The 23,765-nt window shown below is 34.9% G+C and overlaps 1 protein-coding gene across 5 annotated transcripts in view; it reads right to left on the bottom strand.

Annotated features, from left to right (window-relative positions):
• The window catches only part of EPHA6 (EPH receptor A6), a 963,391-nt gene that overhangs the window by 118,926 nt on the left and 820,700 nt on the right, over positions 1-23,765 (bottom strand). For all 5 annotated transcript variants that reach the window (XM_030801993.1, XM_030801992.1, XM_030801995.1 and 2 more), the window contains one exon: positions 14,542-14,603. In XM_030801993.1, coding sequence (XP_030657853.1) covers positions 14,542-14,603 — 62 coding nt within the window. The remainder of the gene's footprint in view (positions 1-14,541; positions 14,604-23,765) is intronic.

Below are 23,765 nucleotides of genomic sequence, written 5' to 3' on the forward strand. Positions count from 1 at the left end.
CAAAATTTCATGTGGAATATTTTCTTTGATAAGGCATATGTTAGACAATAAATTTAAGTATCAAGAGATTTCAAATAGTAGATTTCATACAAAGTATGTTCTCTGATTACAACAGATAAAGTAAGAAGTAAATAACAGAAGAAAAACAGAAAAGTCCATAAATTTGTGTATAAACAATAAACTCTCAAACAACCAATGGATCAAAGAAGAAATCACAAAGAAAATTAGAAAATACTTAGTGACTACTGAAAATGAAAGTACCTCATATTACAATTTGTAGGACACACATCCAAAGCAGAGCCAAGGAGGAAATTTGTGGCTATAAATGTCTGTATTGAAAAAGAGGAAGATCTCAAAACAACAACCTACCTTAACAACGTAAGGAACAAGAGAAGAACAAACTAAACCCAAGGGTAAGAAAAATAAGGAAATAAAAATTAGAAGAAAGATAAATAAAATAGAGAATAGAAAAACAATAGAGAAAATCCACAAAACCAAAAGTTGGTTCTTCCAAAAGAACAACAAAATTAACGAACTTTTATCTAGATTGCCCAAGAAAATGAAGAGAAGATTGAAATTACTAAAACCAGAATGAAGGTGCAATGTTACTACCAATTCTACAGAAATAAAAAGGATTATGACAGTACTATAAATGATCGTATGTGAACAATTAGATAACCTAGATAAAATGGAAAAATTCCTAGGAACACAAAATCTATCAAGACTAGATGATGAAGAAATAAAAAACCTGAATAGACCTATAACTAGTAAGAAGATTAAATTAGTAATAAAAAATCTCTTGACAAAGAAAATCCTTGGACCTGACGACGATGGCTTTATTGGTGAAGTCTACCAAACATTTAAAGAATGAACACAAATCCTCCTCAAACTTCATCCTAAAAAATTGAAGAGGAGAGAGACATTTTGATTCATTCTATGAACATTACCTTGATACTAAAGCCAGACAAAGACACTACAAAAAACCCCCACATTACTATAGACCAATATCCCTTAACCATTCTTAAAAAAATCCCCAGGAAAATACTAGCAAATGGAATTCAGCAGCATATTAAAAGTATTATACACCATGGCCAAATGGAATTAATTCAAATTAATAATTTGAATGTCAGGGTGGCTCAAATATGAAAGTCAGTCAATGTAACACACCAAATTAACTGAATAAAGGGGGAAGATCTCCACGATGATCTAAATTGGTGAAGAAGAAAACATTTGACAAAACTCATCACAGTTTCATGATAAAAACACTCAACAAGCTAGGAATAAAAGAAAATTACTTTGACATAATAAAAGCTGTATGTATGTTTATATAACCCACAGTGAACATCATACTCAACAGTTACAAATTGAAAGTTTTTCCTCTAAGATAATGAACAGGGCCAGGATGGCACTTTCACCACTTCGATTCAACATAACTAACAGAATTCCAACAACAGCTTTTTTTTTTGGCAGAAACACAGAAGTCCACCCTAGAATTCACATTCACATTATATTTCAAGGGACCTTAAATAACCAATAAAGAAGAGCAAAGCTGGAGGATTCACATTTCCTGACTTCAAAACTTAGTATAAAGCTACAATAATAAAAATATTGTGGTGTTTGCATAAAGACACACATATTGACCAATGCAATAGATTAGATAGCCCAGAAATAAACCTTTTCATGTATGATTGCTACGGCTTGAATGTATGTGTCCTTTCCAAATTCGTATGCTGGAATCTAATACCTAATGTGATAGTATTAAGAGTCGGGCTTTTGGTAAATGATTAAGTCATGAACACTCAATCCTCATGAATGGGATTAGTGCTATTGTAAAAGAGGGTGAAAGGAGCGTCCTAGTCCCTTTTTGCCCTTTTTGCTCTTCTGCTCTTCCACCATGTGAGGACACAGCTTTCGTCCCTTCTGTCATATAAGAATGCAGCAAGAAAATGCCATCTTGGAAGCAGATAGTAAGCCATTACCCTTGGGCTTGGACTTCTCAGCTTCCAGAACTGTGAGAAATAAATTTCTATTATTTATTAATTATCCAATCTGTGTTATATTGTTCTATAAGCAGGAAGGGCCTAATACAATGGTCAAATAATTTTGAAAAGGGTGCCAAGATTATTAAATTTGGAAAGTACAGTCTTTTCAATAAATGATGCTAGGAAAGCTGAATATCAACATGCAAAATGATGAAGGTAAATCTTTACCTAAAACATATGTAAAAATTAACTCAAAATGCATCAAAGACCTAAATGTAAGATCTCAAATTATAAAACTCTTAGAAGAAAACATAGTGCAAAAGCTTCATAACATTAGATTTGGCAACAATTTCTTAGATATAATACCAAAGCCACAGGCAACAAAAGAAAAAACTGACAAACTGGGCCACATGAAACTTGAAAACTTTTGTGCATCAAAAAAACACTATCTGCAGAGTAGAAAGGCAACTCACAGAATGGGAGAAAATGCTTGTAAATCATATATCTCCTAAGGGAATAATATCCATCCTATATAGAGAACTCCTAAAATTCAACAAAAAAAATCAAGCAACCTGATTCAAAAATGGAAAATGGACTTGAATAGATACTTCTATAAAGTAGATATACAAATGGCCAATAAGCACTGAAAAGATCCTGAAAACCACAAATCATTACAGAAATTAAAACTTCATTGAGATACCACTTCACGTCCATCAGGATGGCCATTATAACAACAAACATAAAACAAACAAAAACGTCAGAAAATAACATGTGTTAGTGAGAATACAGAGAAATTGAAACTCTTGTACTCTGTTGGTAGGAATGTAAAATGACATAGCCACTATAGAAGACAGTATGGTGGTTCCCCTAAAAGTTAAAAATAGAATTAAAATATTATCCAGTAATCCCACTTCTGGATATATACTCAAATGAATGGAAAGTAGGGTGTCAAAGTGCATCTATTCTCATAGTAGCATTCTTCGCAATAGGTAAAACATGAAAGCAATCCAAGTATCCATCAAGAGATGGATGGATAAGCAAAATGTGGCATGTACATACAATGGAATACCATTTATCCTTAAAAAGAAAGGAGATTCTGACATACACTTCAACATGACTGAACTTTGAGGACATTATGCTAAGTGAAATAAGCCAATCACAAAAGACAAATACTATATGATTTCACTTACATGAGATACTAAGAGTGGTCAAACTCATAGTGACAGACAGCAGCATGCTGTTTGCCAGGGTCTGGGGGAAGGGAGAAGTGGGGAGTTTAATGATTTTAAAGAAGTGGGAAAGTTTAATTACTTAATGAGTACAGCATTTCAGTTTTGCCAGATAAATAGAGTTCTGTAGATGGATACTGGTGATATTTGCACAATGATATGAATATGGTACTTAATACCACTGAATTGTGCACTTAAAAATGGTTAAGATGGTAAATTTCATGTTACGTGTATTTTATCAAAATAAAAAAATTGAAAAGAAACCCTTGATTTTTCTTATATTTTGGTCTACTAGCATACTAGCATTTGATTTATTGTTTGCCTTGACATCTCACCCACCTGTTCCCAAAGGAATCATCTCCACCTACAAATTCTGTAAGTTGTTCATTCTCATTTTTGCTCTCTGCAATCTGGCTTCTGCCTGGGACCAAACCATTGAAAGTGCTTTTGTTGAGAACACTGAGTCCCCCTTATGTGCTAAACTCTATAGATGTTTCTCTGTTTCTGTCTTTCAGAATTCCTCTCCTGAATTTGTCACAATTGGTTATATGCTCCTGACTTAAAAGCTGTATTCCCTTGGGTTTGGGGACTTCATGTTTTTCTCTCCTTCCTTGTTCCTCTTTGCCCACTCTTGCCTAGTTACCTTTGGGCATTCCACCCATGGGGCCTCTCAGATTGGTATGGCACAAAGTTCCACCCTGGTTCAACTTTCTTCTTAGGAAATATCATGGTTTGCATTTAGTAACTACCTTTATGCTACCAAGTCCCAGATGTTCAACTTTAGCCAAGATTTTTCCACTGAGCGTCAGATTTGTATTTTAAATTGCTGTCTGGACATTTCCTTTTTTTAAAAAAAATTCAAAAACTTTTAAGTTCAGGGGTACATGTGCAGGATGTGCGGGTTTCTTAAATGGTTGTGTCATGGGGGCTTGTTGTACAGATTATTTCACCCTTCAGGTATTAAGTCTAGCATCCATTAGTTATTTTTCCTGATCCTCTCCCTCCTCCCACCCTCCACTCTCTGAGAGGCCCCAGTGTGTGTTGTTCCCTTCTATGTGTTGTCCATGTGTTCTCATCATTTAGCTCTCACTTATAAATGATAACATGCAGTGCTTGGTTTCTGTTCCTGTGTTAGTTTGCTAAGGACAACAGCCTCTAGTTCCATCCTTGTGCCTGAAAAGGACATGATCTCATTATTTTTCATGACTGCATAGTATTCCATGGTGTATATGTACCACACTTTCTTCATCCAGTCTATCATTGATGGACATTTGGGTTGATTCCATATCTTTGCAATTTCGTATAGTGCTGCAATGAATATATGCATGCGTGTGTGTTTACAATAGAATGATTTCTATTCCTGTGGGTATATACTCAGTAATGGGATTGTTTGGTCAAATGTTAGTTCTGTCTTTAGGTCTCTGAGGAATCGCCACACTGTCTTTTACAATGATTGAACTAATTTACACTGCTACCAACAGTGTATAGCCATTGCTTTTTCTCCACCACCTTGCCAGCATCTATTATTTTTTGACTTTTTAATAATAGCCATTCTGACTGGCGTGAGATAGTAACTCATTGTGGTTTTTATTTGCATTTCTCTAATTAACAGTGATGCTGAGTTTTTTTCATATACTTCTTGGCCATATGTATGTCTCCCTTTACATGTCTGTTCATGTCCTTTGTCCAGTTTTTAATGGGGTTGTTTGCTTTTTTCTTGTAAATTTGTTTAAGTTCCTTATATATGCTGGATATTAGACCTCTGTCAGATGCACAGTTTGCAGAAGTTTTCTCCCGTTCTGTAGGTTGTCCATTTACTCTGTTAATAGTTTCTTGTGCTATGTAGAAGCTCTTTAGTTTGATTAGATTCTATTTGTCAATTTTTGCTTTTGTTGCAATTATTTTGGTGTCTTTATCATAAAAATTTTGGCTGTGCCTATCTCCTGAATGGTATTACCTAGGTTGTCTTCCAGGGTTTTTATAGTTTTAGGTTTTACACTTAACTCTTTAATCCTTCTTGAGTTAATCTCTGTATATGGTGTAAGAAAAGGGTCCAGTTTCAATTTTCTGCATATGGCTAGCCAGTTATACTAGTACCCTTTATTGAATAAAGAAATCTTTTCCTCATTGCTTGTTTTTGCCAGGTTTGTCAAGGATTAGACAGCTATAGGTGTGTAGTCTTATTTCTGTGTTCTCTTTTCTGTTCTACTGGTCTATGTGTCTGTTCTTGTACCAGTACCATGCCATTTTGCTCACTGTAGTCCTGTAGTATAGTTTGAAGTTGAGTAGCATGATGCCTCCAGCTTTGTTCTTTTTGCTTAGGATTGCCTTGACAACTTGGGTTCTTTGTTGGTTCCATATGAATGTTAAAATAGTTCTTTCTAGTTCTGTGAAGAATGCCAATGGTAGTTTTATGGAAATAGCTTTGAATCTATAAATTGCTTTGGGCAGTATGGCCATTTTAACAATATTGATTCTTCCTATCCATGAGCATGGAAAGTTTTTCCATTCGTTTGTGTCATCTCTGATTTCTTTGAGTAGTGGTTTATAGTTTTCCTTGTAGAGATCTCTCACTTCCCTTGTTAGATGTATTCCTAGGTGTTTTATTCTTTTTGTGGCAATCGTGAATTTGGTTCCTTTGTGATTTGGCTATTGGCCTGACTGTTGCTGGTGTATAGGAATGCTCGTAATGTTTCCACATTGATTTTGTATCCTGAGAGTTTGCTGAAGTTGCTTATCAGCTTGAGAAGCTTTTGGGCTGAGACAAAGGGCTTTTGTAGATATAGAATCATGTAATCTACAAACAGGGATAAGTTTGACTTCCTCTCTTCCTATTTGGATACTCCCTCTACTTTTTTTCTATTGTCTGATTGCTCTGTATAGAATTTCCAATACTATGTTGAATAGGAGTGGTGAGATCGGGCATCCTTGTCTTGTGCCCTTTTCCAAGGGCAATGTTTCCAGCTTTTGCCCATTCAGTATGATGTTGGCTGCCAGTTTGTCATAAATGGCTCGTATTATTTTGAGGCATATTCCTTCAATACCTAGTTTATTGAGAGTTTTTAACATGAAGGATGTTGAATTTCATCAAAAGCCTTTTCTGCATCTATTGAGACAATCATGTGGTTTTTGTTTTTAGTTCTGTTTATGTTATGAATCACATTTATTGATTTACATATGTTGAACCAACCTTGCACCCTGGGGATGATCACCACTACTTGATCATGGTGGATAAGCTCTTCAATGCGCTGCTGAATTCAGTTTGCCAGTATTTTGCTGAGGATTTTTGCATTGATATTTAGCAAGGATATTGGCCTGAAGTTTTCTTTTTTGTTGTATCTCTGCCAGGTTTTGGTATCAGGAAGATGCTGGCCTCATAGAATGAGTTATGGTGGAGTCCTTCCTTTTCAATTTTTTAGAATTGTTTCAGTAGGAATGGTACCAGCTTTTCTTAGTACATCTGGTAGAATTCAGCTGTGAATCCATCTGGTCCTGGGTTTTTGGGTTGGAAAGCTGTGTATTATTGCCTCAATTTCAGAACTTGCTATTGGTGTGTTAAGGGATTCAATTTCTTCCTGGTTCAGTCTTGGGAGGGTGCATGTGTCCAGGAATTTATCAATTTCTTCTAGATTTTCTAATTTATGTGAATAGGGTGTTTATAGTATTCTCTGATCGTTGCTTGTATTTCTGTGGGGTAATATCTCCCTTATCATTTCTGATTGTGTTATTTGAATCTTCTCTCTTTTCTTCTTTATTAGTCTAGCTAGCAGTCTATCTGTTTTATCAATTTTTAAATAAATCAGCACCTGGATTTGTTGAGCTTTTCAATGGTTTTTCATTTCTCTCTAGCTCAGTTCTGATCTCAGTTATTTCTCATCCTCTGCTAGCTTTGGGATTTGTTTGCTGCTGGTTCTCTCATTCTTTTAGTTTTGATGTTAGGTTGATGACTTGAGTTCTTTCCAGATTTTTGAGGTGGGCATTTAGTGCTAAATATTTCCCTCTTAACATTGCCTTGGCTGTATCCCAGAGATTCTGGCACATTGTATATTTATTCTCATTAGTTTTAAGGAACTTCTTGATTTCTGCCTTAACTTCATTATTTACCCAAAAGTCATTCAGGAGCAGGTTATTCAATTTCCATGTAATTGTATGGTTTTGAGTGTATTTGTTAGTCTTGAGTTCCAATTTGATTGTGCTGTGGTCTGAGAGAATGTTATGATATCAGTTCTTTTGCATTTGATGAGGAGTGTTTTACTTTCAATTATGTGATCAATTTTAGAGCAAATTCCATGTGGTGATGAGAAAAATGTATATGCTGTTCCATTGGAGTGGAGAGGTCTTTAGATATCTATCAAGTCCATTCAATCCAGAGCTGAGTTCAGGTCCTGAATATCTTTGTGAATTTTCTATCTTGATGATCTAATATTGACAGTGGGGTTTTAAAGTTTTCCACCATTATTGTGTGGGAGTCTAAGTCTCTTTCAAGGTCTCTAATAACTTGCTTTATGAATCTGAGTGCTCCTGTGTTGGTGCATATATATTTGGGATAGTCAGCTCATCTTGTTGAATTGAATCCTTTACCATTATGTAATACCTTTCTTTGTCTTTTTTGATCTTTGTTGGTTTAAAGTCTCTTTTGTCAAAAACTGAGATGGCAACCCTGGTTTTTTCTGTTGTCCATTTTCTTGGTAAATTTTCCTGCTTCCCTTTATTTTGAGCCTACGTGTGTTACTGCATGTGAGATGGGTCTCTTGAAGACAGCATATCGATAGGTCTTAGTTCTTTATCCAGCTTGCCATTCTGTATCTTTTAATTGAGGCACTTAGCCCATTTACATTTCAGGTTAGTATTGTTATGTGTGGATTTGATCCTGACATCATGATGCTAGCTAATTATTTTGCAGACTTGTTTATGTGGTTAATTTATAGTGTCACTGGTCTGTGTACTTCATTGCATTTTTGTTGTGGCTGGTAATAGTTTTTCCTTTCTGCATTTAGTGCTTCCTTCAGGAGCTCTTATGAGGCAGGTCTGGTGGTGATTAATTCCCTCAGCATTTACTTGTCTGAAAAGGACCTTATTTCTCTTTTCTTATGAAGCTTAGTTTGAATGAATATGAAATTCTGGGTTGGAATCTCTTTCCTTTAATAATGTTGAATATTGGCCCCCAATGTCTTGTGGCTTATAAGGTTTCTGCTAAAAGGTTCTCTGTTAGTCTGATGGGCTTCCCTTTGTAGGTGATCTGGCCCTTCTCTCTGATTGCCATTAATATTTTTTCCTGTATTTTGACCTTGGAGAATCTGATGATTATGTGTCCTAAGGATAATCTTCTCATCAAGTATTCTACTGGGGTTCTCTGCATTTCTTGAATTTGAATGTTGGCCTGTCTAGCTTGGTTGGGTAAGTTCTCATGGATGATATTCTGAAATATGTTTTCTACATTGGTTCCATTCTCCCCATCGCTTTCAGGTACACCAGTCAGTCATAGATTTGGTCTTTTTACATAATCCTATGTTTCTTGGAGGTTTTGTTTATTCATTTTCATGCTTTTTTCTCTATTCTTGTCTACCAGTGTTATTTCAGAAACCCAATCTTTAAGTTCTGAGATTCTTCTCTCTACTTGGTCTATTCTGCTATTAATACTTATGATTACATTATGAAATTCTTTTATTGTGCTTTTCAGCTCTATCAATCAGTTCAGTTATGTTCTCTATACTGGCTATTATGACTGTCAGCTCCTGAAATGTTTTATCATGATTTTTAGCTTCCTTGCATTGAGTTAGAACATGTTCCTTTAGCTCAGCGAAGATTTTCTTAGACACATTTGGAAGCCTAGTTCTGTCATCTCAGCCATCTCAGCCTCAGTCCAGTTCTGAACCTTTGCTGGAGAGGTAATGTGGTCATTTGGAGGAAAGAGGACACTCTGGCTTTTTGAGTTTTCAGTGTTCTTGCACTGATTCTTTCTCATCATTGTGGGCTTCTCCATTTTCAATCTTTGAGGTTGCTGACCTTTGGATTTTTTAAATTTTTTTCCTTTTAATGGTCTTGCCACTTTTCTATAGGGCTGCTATAATTTTCTGGGGGTCTGCTCCAGTGCCTGGTTGCCTTGGATTTTCCAGTACCTGAAGGTATCACCAGTGAAGGCTGTGAAACTGCAAAGATGGCCCTTCCTCTGTGAGCTCTGTCCCAGGGAGGTATGGATCTGTTGCCAGTTCCAACACACTTGTAGAAGGTGGCTGGAGACCCTGCTTGGGAGATTGCACCCAGTCAGGAGGATTGGGATTAGGTACACTCTTAAAGAAGCAGTCTAGTCACTTTTTTGTAGAGTAGCTGTGTCCTGCTGGGGTACTGCTTCTGCTCCTGGTCAGCTTGGGCTCTCCAAAGCCCAGAAGCTGGAACCACTAAGTTGCAGAACAGCAAAGATGGCGGCCCACCCCTTTCTGGGCTCTCCATACCAGGGAGAATTCAAATCTCTGTTGGGCCAGAGAACACAGGAGGGGGTGGCTGGAGACCCCAGTTGGGATGCCCCACCAGTGAGGAGGAATAGATTGGTTAAAGAGGCAATCTGGACATGTTTTAGTAGAGCAGATGTGCTGTGTTGGGGGATCCCTTCTATCCCTGGTCAATGTGGACTCTCCAAAGCCCAGAGACTGAAATGGCTAAGTTGTCCAAACAATAAAGATGGTGGCCTGCCCCTCCCCCCAGGAACTCTATCCTGTCCCAGGTAGGTACAACAATGTCACCAGGGCCTGGCTGGAATTCCAAGCCAGTAGGTCTTATCCTGTAGGGTACCATGGAGGTGGGGCCTGCAGACCAATGCTGCTCTGCCCCCTGGATTCAGCTCCCTTTTCAGGGGTATGTATGGAGGTCCAACTTGTCACCTTGCCTGAATTGCTGTCACATGTGCCAGGGACCCCAGACCCCACATATATAAAGCTCCCAGGACTCTGTGAATCTGGAAAGCTTCTCTGCCAGGACTTCACACAGTTCTGTGTGTCAGACTGAAGACCCTAGTGGAATGGGTTCACAAGGGCATCTCCTGACCAAAGAATTGCAAAAATCCATGGGAGAAGTGTGGTTTCCTGGGGTCACACATTCACTAACTGCTTCCCAGGGTAGGGGAGGTTCCCATTGCTCTGTGTTGCTCCTGGGTGGGTCATTGACCTTCTTTTCTCCATTCTCTGTAGGTCAAACTGTTTCCCTGATCAGTCCCAGTGCAAGTACTGGATGTTTCAGCTGAAGGTTCTGTATTATTCACCTCTTTCATTCCTCTCTGTAAGAGCCACACACCATAGCTGCTTCTAGTCAGCCATCTTGGTCGCCACCCACTGAACATTTTCAGTGGATGTTCCACAGACATCTCAAATGCAACTGACCAAAATTAAACTTACCATTTCCTTCCAACTATCAGTCCATCCTGTTCCTCCTCTGTATCTTTATTTCAATTGATAGCACCACCTTCCACTCACTTTTCTTGCTCCCAGCCATCTTTCCTTGAGCATATTTTGAGCTGATTTCCTTACTTAATTAAATCCTTCTTGCTTTCTTAATTTCTCCTAGATTTTTGGTTTATAGATGACCCCCTTTCTTATTTGCCTAAGTGATTTGCATTGTAAAAAATTGAAGTATAGGCCAGGCACAATGGCTCACGCCTGTAATCCCAGCACTTTGGAAGGCCAAGGCAGGCAGATCACAAGATAAGGAAAATGAGACCATCCTGGCCAACGTGGTGAAACCCCGTCTCTACTAAAATACAAAAAAAAAAAAAAAAAAAAAAAAATTAACTGGGTGTGGTGGTGCACACCTGTAGTTCTAGCTACTTGGGAGGCTGAGGCAGGGGAATTACTTGAACCCGGGAGGCGGAGGTTGCAGTGAGCCGAGATTGTGCCACTGCACTCCAGCCTGGTGACAGAGCAAGACTCTGTCTCAAAAAAAAAAAAAAAATAAGTATACCTTTTCTCTCATGAACACACCATCTTGCACTGAAACCAGTAGTATATTTAGTATTACATTTTGGTATAACTGAATTTTGCAATATGATAAATTAACATTCAACAAATGTTATAAAACAAAGGAATTTTTTGTGGTTGACATGTGGCATGTGGCATTTCAAAGTTAAAGTATTCTATAGCTATACTTAGTTTAGATTGCTAGTTAATATTGTTATAAAAAATGGGAAGTTCTAAGTGGAATGTTCTAAAATGGGAACTTCTAAAGTTTAGAGGTAGGTGGTTTGCAGGTAAGTGCCACAAAAAGTATTTATGAAATCCAAATGTGTAGCTGGAAAAAGCCTGTATGGGGATAATGGTCAAGGTTACACTTAATTTGCACTAATGAATTTTAGTGAAATTAGAGAAAATACACTAGTGTGAATTAAGTGTAACCTTGACCACTATCCCCAAATGGGCTTAGAAAAGTTAAAAAATCTGCACATTGGTGAAGTCGTGCCTTCTGGGCAGCCAGGCTGCTGATGATTTGCTTGCTAAGTCAGAATGTATTCAATTTTAAAATTAAAAATACACACGGTTACACACACATCCCTTCTTTACACACATGTATATTTTCACACACAAGCCCACACACACCCTTGACTACACTGCCCCCTGCAGATACATATCTGGAAGAATGTCCACAAGGATCCCAAATGGTACGAGATTGATGAATCCAGTGCAATATGACAGCCAGCCAGCCACCAGCACTGACACTAGATGTAATCTTGTACTTAGTAGTGCTACCACTCCTTCATAATAAAATAACAAATTGAAGCAGTTTTCAAATAGTGTGGGAGACCAAAGGGAAATCACTTCTGCTTCCAGTAAGCACAGAAGGCTATTATGAGCCACGGATGGCTCCCCTACTACACAGTGCACTTAGCCACTTCCTCCTTCCTGTGCTCACATAAGCTGGGATTATGTTCTAAAGCTGTAGTTTGAAAAATGACTTTGCTTTTGAGAATGTATGGGCTATATATATTTACATATTTTATTTCTGCTTGTCATGGGGAGTTGAGTATCTGCTATTGACATAAAGTTTATAAAGCACTTTGAGCTTCTAAGAAGAGAGATGATCATAAAGAAGGGTAAGAATATTAAAGAAGAGTAAGATGGAATTATTGACCCTATTTTTCCATTCATTTGATTTTTTTTGCATTATAATAATGTGACTTTTAGAAACTCTATGTGCAAAGGGGACACAGACCACATGAGGAGACGGTAGTGGACTTATAAGGAAAAGTAGTAAGCAATTTAATAAAATGAATTCATAATGCATGAGAGCATGGCTTTTTGAGTCATAGAGACTTACTTGAGTTTGAGTCATTGCTCTGCCAGCTGCAATATGTCACACACTATTCTGCAAGCTTTACAACAATCAATCTTTATAATAATTGTATGAGGTGGATGAGTAAACAGAGGTACAGAGGATTTGATACCATGCCCAATGTCACATAGTGCATGAGTAGAGCCAAAATTAGCTGAGATAGGTATTCAGAATCTCTGATAATGTCTTACGTACATAGTACATAATAAGAGCTGAAAAATATTAGTTTTTAAATATTAGTTTTTAAAATTTAAAGCATAAAATACACACTTCTAAACATGTAGTAAGATGTTTAGAAGTAAATCTTTTATTTATAACATATTATTGTTTCTTTATAACATTTAATTGATTCATTATTCCACAGAATAAAATATATAAATTAGGTGAGAAGCTAATATTTCCCACCTTATTTGCTTGTGGTAGTCATTTGATCCATTTTTAGCAGCAATTTAGATTGAATATTTGCTACATTGTTTGCCATTATATTCTGCTTTAGGATACAGCTGATACAAAAATAAAAAGAAGAAAATAAAAAGAAAACCAACCTAACCCAAGCATCATTAGATGATGAGTCATTCTGATATGTATCTGACAAAAATGAGTTTTTGAAGAAACATAATGGAAGGACATTAAGTATACAGCATTTCAAGTACTAAGTATACAGCATTTCAAGTACCATAGGTGGTTCTGATAAATTATTCCAAAATAATTTAGAACAGGTTAAATGAACACAAGCTATAAAATAACACATTTTTAGAATGGCTACAGAGAAGAACAAACAGTTCATGTCCCCAAACACCTCTGAATTTCATTTTACCTTACAGAGTACACTTGGTTGACAGTATACACTGCACGAACAGTATTGCTCTATAATAACTTGATGATTTTGCTGAATTCAGCTTCTAGGATTGAATCTGGACATCAAGCCCAGTCAGAGTATAAATATATCATCATTGCTAGCATTCAGAGCAGTTGGAAGAAGAGGGCCCAGAATCAAGAAAAATAAATGAAAATGAGATCAAGAGAGAAAGATGAGATGCAAACAGAACTTATTCACATAACATGGGGCAAAAAATGAAGTGAATGCTTTATTTTCACATGAAAATAAAGAAGAAAAATAATGTAACATTCCAAGTGGCAAAGTCCAGCCATTTTTTAAGTGAGAAAAATAGTTATATAGAGATAGATAGACAGATAGATAGATATTAAAAATACAGTGACATGCAAATATATGACTTTTGCTGGGGATGAAAAATATTTACTATAGCAGTTATTTTTTATATTTCGCTTTTTTCACTATCAATGAATATTTTCATAGCACTTGATGGTTTTTCAAATCTTAAACATATTATAAATATACCTTGAAATATAACTTCCTGGTGTCTTCTCAGTTTATGTTTGTGTCACTATCTATAATAAATTACTTTTTGTACATACTATACTTTTAAAGATAAATCACTTTTTAAAAAATAATGTTTTTGTAAAAGAAATCTCTGCTAAAGGAGTTTTATTCCTCCTCCTTTTGTTTTCTGAATAGTCAGCCAAATGAACTGAAGAAGGACAAAGTTGACCGAACATTTTCTGAAATGAACTTGAGTCATTGTTGGTAAATACAGATCAATTAAGGAGTTCAGCACTATAGATAATGCATACAATATCATACTACATAGTTAAATGTGATAAAGCAAAATTAATGACTGTGAGGCAATTGAGTTTCATTTAATCTGTCTTCATGATAACATTATTTGGTATACACACACACACACATATATATACACACACATATAGCAAGTGAATTTAGAGGAGAAATCAATTATGTTATTAAGTGTACATCCTCCCCCCTTAGTCACACTCTAATGTATCACAGTATCAGGGAAATGCACCCTAGAGAAAACACTGCTATTCTTCACAGAAAATCCATGAATAACATTATGCAAAAATTAATTTATGATAAATGATTTAAATATAGAACTGAGAATAGCTTATTTAAATGCCATCAGAAAAGAACACCTCACCCGCAAAAAGGAGTCTAGGGATCCATTCTCCATATATTCCACCACAATCATTACTGGTCTGCCTGCAAAAGAGCAAGAGAATACACATGGATTAGAGCAATTACAGAAATATGTGCTGCAGTTAAGAGATACCCAGCTGTGGCAACTAGATTATTTGTATTTTATTAATAGGAATTTCATTTTCCAGGCTGCTTCTATAAACGTGTTCATATTATACATAGGCATCTCTATATTTCTTTATAGCATTATTTCCTTTTGAGTTCATAAAAGGGACATGAATTACAATATAAATTACAAAAGAATTAGGTACTTCTTTTCCTAAAGCCCTGCAATCACTTGTTTAGATTATGTTCTTTTTGTCCTCTAGTTTTTCCTTAGAAAACAATCAACAAGCTGAAGGCAGGATTTAAGCAGTTATTATAGCTGCTTTTGCAGTTGTGGTACAACTTCTAAGGCGGTGCAGCAATTTTGCCTGACTTATATTAGAGTGGGCATTTCTGAAATATTCCTAAGGCAAAGCAGTAAGGAGAAACTCATAAATTCTCTTGAAGAAATTATAAACCATCGGTCATAGTCTGATTTTAAGGGCCTTTAAGCAGAAAAATTTTAGATTGATGAATGCTACAAAGCTTGTAGGATTTGTAAGAGTTCCTGATTATGTCTTCATTGGACATAGATTTAATCAACAGAGCAATGATGGCAGTACATGAAAAATAAGTAACTCTGATTTTGTAGTCTGGTATAGAAGATAAGATCAGAAACTGAACATAATTTCTTTCCTTTTTTATCATATCAATTGTTACACTGTTATAGTTCCCAATACACCTCTATTAGGTAGAATATTCGACATAAATAACTGATTTATTTCAAAGAAGTGAATGCATTTGTTCTGCCCAATTGCCCAAGTTTAAAAGATAAACTCATTTCAGATGCAGGGGAAATGGTACTTACCTGAAATAAGCATGAATGACATATTTATTTTTTACTTCTGTATTTCTCACTTCTTATTGGAATTTTTAGCTTTTCAATCTGCACTATGCACAGTTTTTCCTTACAAACACAAAGGAGATCTAGAAAGAACTGATGTGTACCAATGATGGAAATATTAGATATTGTAATTCATGTTCCTTTTATGAACTCAAAGCCTTGTGGGTTAGAAAGGGTGACAGATCTATTATGAATTAGTACAATGTATATAAATGCTAGACTTTACATTTGAATCTATATTTTAAATAAAGATGTGCTAAAGGTTAAATGTATTAATAAAGCTCCCAATTTATCATGCACAAAATTAGAATCCAAGGAAGTTTTCCATTTGTAGTGAATATTAACTTATATTCTATAATGTTCCTCAAAGTCATTAATTTTACCCAAATATGAATAAAGAACTTTATCGGCAATTATTGAGGTCAAATGAACTGTCAGCACTCTTGTTGGCAGGGATCTAGAAAATTCAGGTTTTAAGCCTTAAAGTTCATCATGAAATCTTTTATTTGGCTATAGTTTCAGAGAACTTGGAGGTAGGAGACTGATAGAAACTGAGGTAGCAAGGTTGGGAAAATAAAAGGTCATTTTTGTACTTAAAGATAAAAATTCTGAGACCAGTATTCCATTTTGAATGATGATGGATTCTGAATGTTAATGGGAAAAGTTGGGTTATTACAATGACTGCCTGATGTCTTCTTCCCCTGCCTGCAGAGTCACAACTTTTTAATCTGTCTTGACTGTTGCTGTCAGAGGAACACTTTTAGTTTTTATTTTCTTTAACAAACATTTATCCTTCCCTTAAGAATGCCAGTCTTATTAGAATAAAAAGAGCTTGCAAGCATTTCACTTGTATTGGTACATGCCATAATTATTTTTCTTAGGCAGATATGGAAATTGAGGGATAGAAAATTAAACTACTTGTCTAAAGTCAAATAGCTGGTAAGTGGCAGTATCAAGTAGTCTGTCTCAGAGCTTGAGATCTTAACCTTTATGCTATAGGTGCCTTTCAGACAGCATTTATAGATAAAAGCTCCAAGTCTCACCCTGTTAGTCAATTCTTTCCAGTGATGCACCTCATCTTTCCTAACTAGCCTTTGTATCCACGGCTCTACCAGTTGTTACTAGTTCTTGTATTTATTTAATCCTGTCTCCTTCTTCCTTTACTTTTGTAGTCACCTGCCAGGATAATCTCCCAATTTGCTTCTCTCTCTAATCTTACCATCTCTCCCCACTCCCTTAGAATTTATACAACACACCTCTTCCCTAAAAGTCTCTCACAGTGATATTTCTTATAGTTGCATTTCCATCACATCTGTTGTGTACACTATGAAATGTTGTGCCTGTTTTTATGTTAAGTTGTTTTTCTTTCTTATTTTCCCATAATGCTTTGTATCCTCATTCACTGGGTTTCTCAGGGTCACTTGCCATAGAGCTAATCATAGTAGGTGCTTCATAAAAACAAGTTAACTTTTCTTGATTTCATAGTTCCTAAGAAAGTAACTTTGGAGTATTTCAGCAAGATCTGATCTATGTGAATACACAGTACTTCGAAATTAGTTCTACCTATAACTCTTTGGGAGATACTTTAGGTAATCTTAAAATTCATCAGTACCAAGCTCTATCTTCTCATTAAGAATAATAAAAAATCAAATGAAGACTTCCCTGGTTTCCTGTGAATTAGAAGTTTCACATTTGAACTCTTAATCTTTTGTATTTTGTGTAGTAGCATCAACTGAGAACAGCTGTTAATTGAACTAAGGAATTTTTTTTTTTTTTTTTTACTACTGCTCCATCTAGCCTGTAATTTGTCTTGGTTTTCAACAGGGGAGAATCTAGTCATACTGTGAAGATTATAAGCAACTTTACAATCCATTATTACATTTTATATTCAAGAAAATAGATAAGTACAAGGGAAACTATGAAAATTAGGATGTTAATCTTTAAATCTGTTTTAGGTGAGAGAAGTCTATTGGCAACAGTGTTTTTTGGTCTTTTCCAATATGTAAAAATTATATATTGCATTATTGCTCTTGGAAGATATGTTGGGAAGTAATTTATTATCTCTTTCTAAATTTTCAAATGTTACACCTTATTTCCTTTTGTACAATTTTAGCCAGTCACACCTTGTGCCTTATATCACAGAATCATCTTAGTGTTTGCATCATACTAAAGTCAGTGGACAAACCAGGCTTCTTGAATTAGTCAATTCTTGAAACCCCCAGATCATTTTCAAGTCTCATGTATTTGATTTAAGAGACTTTCAAAGATACTTCTACAAGTCACACAAAGTGAATTTCTTAGGTTTTCATTCATAAATATCCCAGAAATGGTTATGAATATTTTAAACTGCATTTGAATGAAGATCCTCTAAGAAATCAGTTACTGATATTCTGGAGACAATGGATTGCAAAAACCCCTTATCATCCTTTTCTGTTATAGACAATAAAAATTATTTTTTTACATTAAGACTTTAAGGGAATATTGACCAATATATATTTTTCAAATGTTCCCTAATACTTACGATGATTTTGATAAAGGTGGTGTGGATAAACTATATAATCATAAGACTACACTTTTCTCATGCTGTTAAAGAAAAAATAATTCTTTAAATGATCCATAGATATCCTGGTTAAAGTATTTTGCCAGTGAAATCTTTTTGTGTTTTTTTTTGTTGTTGTTGTCTTGCCTCAGAGAATATTTGTGAAAAAGAGGATAACAGAGATTTAACATTTTCATGTAATGAAATGAGTTTGTACTGAATGTAGTATTCTCTATTAGTTTGGCAATTTCTAATGTGCAGTCAGTAAAATGAAGAATCCAAACAAATCTCAACAACCTCAAAACTATTACAGATTTAAATCATTCAGTTATTTAACATACTATCAAGTTTATATTTTGTATACCAGGCAATAAAATGTGTGGTGTTAACTTAGATTGACAGTTAGAGTGCCTGTATTTTTTTCCCCTAGTTGCAATTCAGGACTCTTTGGACCAGTTATTTAATCTATTTCTACCTTCCATGTTTCTGTTGTAGAGATAGTGAATTACAATTATAATCTCAAATGGGTTTGATAATAAATGAAATATTCTTATGCCTCTAAGGCACTCAGAAGATACGGATGATGCCATTTGAACACAGTTATATTATATTAAATCATTGTTTGTATTCACATAAGTACTCAAATTAAAGAACTGTTTTCCTCTTATGGTGTTGCCTGATGATTATCAGATCACGTTCAAAATACATCTCATCCTCATTCAGTTCAAATCCAAACTTTTAACATTTCCCTTGAACTTTCTTTTCCTGTTATAATCCGGTGTTGTTAAAACATCACCATCCATCTAGTTATCCAGGTTTGAAACCCTTTTGTGACACTGGACTTCTCACTTTATTAAACCCTTTCTAGTTCGTAAGTTATGAAGTTCTGTTGATTCCACATAAAATCTATTGCCACTGCCCATATTCTGCCTTTGCTTTCTCTTGCTCAATAATATTTTACTGGTTTCTTTGCTCCTATCTGGTTGCCCATTGTAAGCTAACTCTTGCAAAATCATTATTTTTGAACATTCAGTGATACAAAAAATGTTTTAAAAATGCCTACTAGGTAGCAAGTACTCTTATGGGTTCTGGAGAGATCGTCAATCAATATAAGATCTCTGCTCTCATGGGGTGTATAATACGAAGGGCACTAGAAATAATTAAACAGTCAATTAGTATAAAGGGCTAATGCCTCATTCCCCTATTTTGAAACTGCATTGTTTATTGCAGAATTAAAGTCTAAATTTCTTGGTAATTAAGTTCATTTACAATCTCTTCTCTACCTTCATTTCTAGTTTTATCTTTTACTTCACCCTATTCCCATATCTCCTGTTTTTCAACTAATCAAGGAAGTGAAAGATGTCTACAAAGAGAACTACAAAACACTGCTGAAATAAATCAGAAATGAAATGAATAAATGGAAAAACATTCCAAGCTCACAAATTGGAAGAACTGATATCATTTAAATGGCCATGCTGCCCAAAGCAATGTACAGATTCAATGTTATTCCCATCAAATTACCAACCTCATTTTTCACAGAATTAGAAATAAACTATTCTAAAATTCATATGGAACCATAAAGAACCCAGATAGCCAAAGCAATTGTAAGCAAAGAGAACAAAGCTGGAGGTATCTCATTATCCAACTTCAAACTATACTATAAAGCAGCAGTAACCAAAACAACAGGGTACTGGTACAAAAACAGGCACATAGACCAATGGAAAAGAATAGAAAATTCAGAAACAGCCACACACCCTAACCATCTGATCTCCAACAAAATTGACAAAAACAAGCAATAGTGAACGGACTCCCTATTCAACAAATGGTGCTGGGATAACTGGCTAGCCATATGCAGAATGAAATTGGACTCCTACTTTTCACCATACACAAAAATTAACCCAAGATGGATTAAAGACTTAAATGTAAGAGCTCAAACTATAAAAATCCTAGAAGAAAACCTAGGAAATTCGCTTCTTGACTTTAGCTTTGGCAAAGAATTTATCGCTCCTTTTCAATTTCTCTCGGTGACTCATAATTTCCTGAATATTACTTTACTTGTACCTTCCTCTCTTCTTTGGAAGACTGCCTTCTTGTTACCTCTACTTGACAAAAATCATATACTTTTTTTAAAAAAGCAGCTTAAATATCATCTCCATTGTAAATTCTTCTATGAATTTCTCTGTTTTAGGAAGTCTTGATTGTTTACTTTCTCCTCCCTTTATATCTCAATCAATTTTAGAACACTTATGGTACAGTATTAATGTTAACAACATAGGTGTCTGTCTCCCGTTCTAAAGTGGCCTTGAACTCAGGACTAAATGCCCAATTCTTCTCTATAAGGTCACTATCTAAGCACAGAGCTAGGCACAGAGTAGGTATTCAATTTCATATTTTTTGAGTTGAATGTCAGAAGGAACACAGACATAAGAATGTTCTCCAAGAACAATTCCAGACCTACAAAAGATTTACTGAAATAACAGAATGGCAAATTAATAATTTCTAATCCTAAATTAGTTATATTATGAAAACTATTGTTTTGAAGACAGAAAAATTCAAATTTCAGCTCTACTAACTAGTAGTTGCATGATCTTAGGGAAGTTATTGTAGCTCTTTCAGTTTTTGCATCTATAAAATGAGAATAATATCATGTACTACATAAACTTTTTGAAATAATCAGATGAGAAAATATATAATTAGCATAATGTTTGTCACTAAAATGTTGATGTCCATCTACTTTCCTTTCCTCTTGTGCATAGGTATCTGCTTCTGTATTATTGTTTGCACATTTTGTCATGAAAAGTTTAAAAAAAATAGAAAATTGTTATATTTTATTGCAGATTGGTATTGACATGAAAATTATTTTATCATCTTTGGCTAAGTGAGAGTAAAATTATTGCTAGTTACATGTTTCATACGATGCAGTAAACTTCCAGTTTTAGCACTAAAATTCTTGTGTCCCAGCCAAACTAGGATGATTGGTTACTCTATATTTTGCTTGCCCAGCACAGTACAGTTGAAGTTGTAAGACTAGAGTCACATAGCCTGATATTGGAGATGTTTTCCCCTTTGGACAAGTAACCTTTTGTAACTCACTTTTCAACTCACTGTCTCTGTTTCCTTATTTGAATATTATATATTTCTCATTGGCATATTTCAATTTTCTCATTTGTATATTATTATTGATTTTATTATATATAGGTATATTATTATAGCCTCCTCCTTAAGGTGGTGAGATGAAAAGGATAATGTGTTTAAAACAGAATAGAACCAAATACTGAATATTGAGTCACCCAATAACAGCTAATTAAATGAATGGCTATATGTTGAGTATTACATGTTACCTTACTGACTAGATGTTGAATCCTAAGCTAAGAAGTGGTTTGCAGAGCTAATAAGGTTCATTAGTAAAATCACTAGTGTTAGTAAGTTTAGGAGCTCTCTGGATGGTCTCAAAGGTCCATTTAAATCATATATGCCTGAAATTGACAGGTTTGAAATTGCTTTAATGAACAAGATGGTTTCTCTTAGGGTAGAGTAAAACAATTTATATGAGTATTTTCCTATTTTAAATAACACACTATAACATATAATTTCTTAACAGTAACATCTGCTAAAAGTAGGTTCTTATTCCCATTAACAATCCATGTTGTATCTTCTGCACTCTGTTTACAGATTTTTGCCTGTAACATGTTTTACGGTTAATCTAGAATTGACGGTTTTAATCTTAGAGTGATTTGAAAACCCTCAGTTTATATAGTCACTATGATGATTCGATTCCATTTTCCCCCTTAATTTATTTCATTTGCTTTTTAAAATTTAGTGGTAAGCCAAATATCCTTGGAAAAATGCTGAAAAAAATACTTTACTAGTGATAAAAGAGCTGAGCAAAAATTAGGAGAGGTGATCTGCATTTATGAAAATAGCAACATTTCTTAATCTAGATTTGTTAGAGTAAGTGGAAGGTGTGAGGCTAGAGAAACAAAACTTGATTTTCCTGCCAGTTCCAGAGAGCAGTAGCATGCCATCTGCATCAGTTGAGCTCAGTAATATTCGGTGATGTCCTTCTTCCTACTAGAAATTACCATATAGGCAAAAAGGTTTCTTCTTAACTAAAAGTGTCTTGTTAACAATGAAAGTTACTGACAAATTTGCCTCATGTTGGATTGTTTTTACTATAAGATACTAACCATACTGAAAAATTTTAATAACAAATGAGTTTTTCAGAATGTCTTTCTTGATTTTGTATTACATTCACATTTAGAAAAGTAATGGTGATATATAAATTAAAAGCATATCTTTTGAAATCATTTCTGATTTTTGCTTCCCCAAAATTATGAAGGAAGTGGTTTTGTAATAATTAATAGTTGAATTACATTAGGTCGCAATAAAAAAACATAGCAAGGAATTTTCATATCTTGAAATACTACATAACATCTAAGTTCAAAACTAAATTAAATTACATGTCAAATAAATAATTATATGCTGCTTTAGTTCTTGATTTTCTTCTTTAAAATCCGTTTGTATAATTTAAAAATAGATACTACTCTAAATCAGCATGTAGGTAAGAATAATTTTTTATAAGTTCTTCAATGTGCTAGGCACTGTTCTATGAGCTTTACATGTTTAAACTCATTTAAACCTCATATTGACCCTTCAGGCAAGTGTAATTATTAGCTCAATTTAACAGGTAAGGTTATGACGCACTGAGAGTTTAAGCAACTTGCCTAAGGACACACGGTGAGCAATTGGCAGCACAGAGGCTTAAAGCCAGGCAATCTGGCTCCAGAGTCTGAATGCTTGGCCATTTCCTTATACCCCAAAGTAACGCTTGTCTCCACTAGTAATTTGGGGAGCATAAAGCATTACCCCAAATCTCCGTGTCTTATCCTAGAAACATCCTGGAAGGGTATTACGAACTAGGCACCGTGTTGCTCCCTGGGATATTTTGTTGAGAAATTCCAGGATTTTAAAGGCCTACAAAGCTGTAAAACGTTCTATACAAACAGGAAATATGTACTAAGGACACTGGCTGGAAAAACCTTCAGATTTTGCTTTCTCAAACATTAGTTTATATTAATAATCTTAAGGTTCCATTAAAAATAAATTTGTTTTATATTATATTAATATTCTCAAATTTGGCTTAAAAAGACAAGGCTTAGCAGTTGAAATTTCAGTTGTAAGAGGCATATATGGGAACATTTAAGAGCAGCAATGTTACATGCTTTTGCAAAAACTCTGGGGAAGACACTAGGGAAACTGTTACATCTTGAATATTTTAAGAGAGTCCCTAAGCTTTTGGTAGAAAGCATCGTATTTTCCAGTGGTATTTCAAATGCTACACTTTACTTCCGGCTTGAAAAACGTCTTATTATTAAATAAATGTTCAAATATTTTGCTTTCTGCTTTTCTGTATCATTCACTTTCAAAAGAAAATTATCAGAAAATTTAAAAATAAAATAACCCCCTAAACAGAATATATTTCATGTATTATAACTATGTAGGTAATTTACAGAGTGATTTTAATTATAATGGCAGAAACATTTTTTAAATAGTCATACATATGACATAATTAAACCACTGACTACTTTCCTTCCCCCCACCCCCAATGCACCAGGCAAGTAACTATTTCTTAATCTTTTCTGCAACTTTTCCAAGATATTTAATTTTTAAAAAGTTCAGCTTTGATAAATGCACTCTC

Source organism: Nomascus leucogenys, chromosome 21 (genome assembly GCF_006542625.1).
Source record: "Nomascus leucogenys isolate Asia chromosome 21, Asia_NLE_v1, whole genome shotgun sequence".
Classification (NCBI taxonomy): domain Eukaryota; kingdom Metazoa; phylum Chordata; class Mammalia; order Primates; family Hylobatidae; genus Nomascus; species Nomascus leucogenys.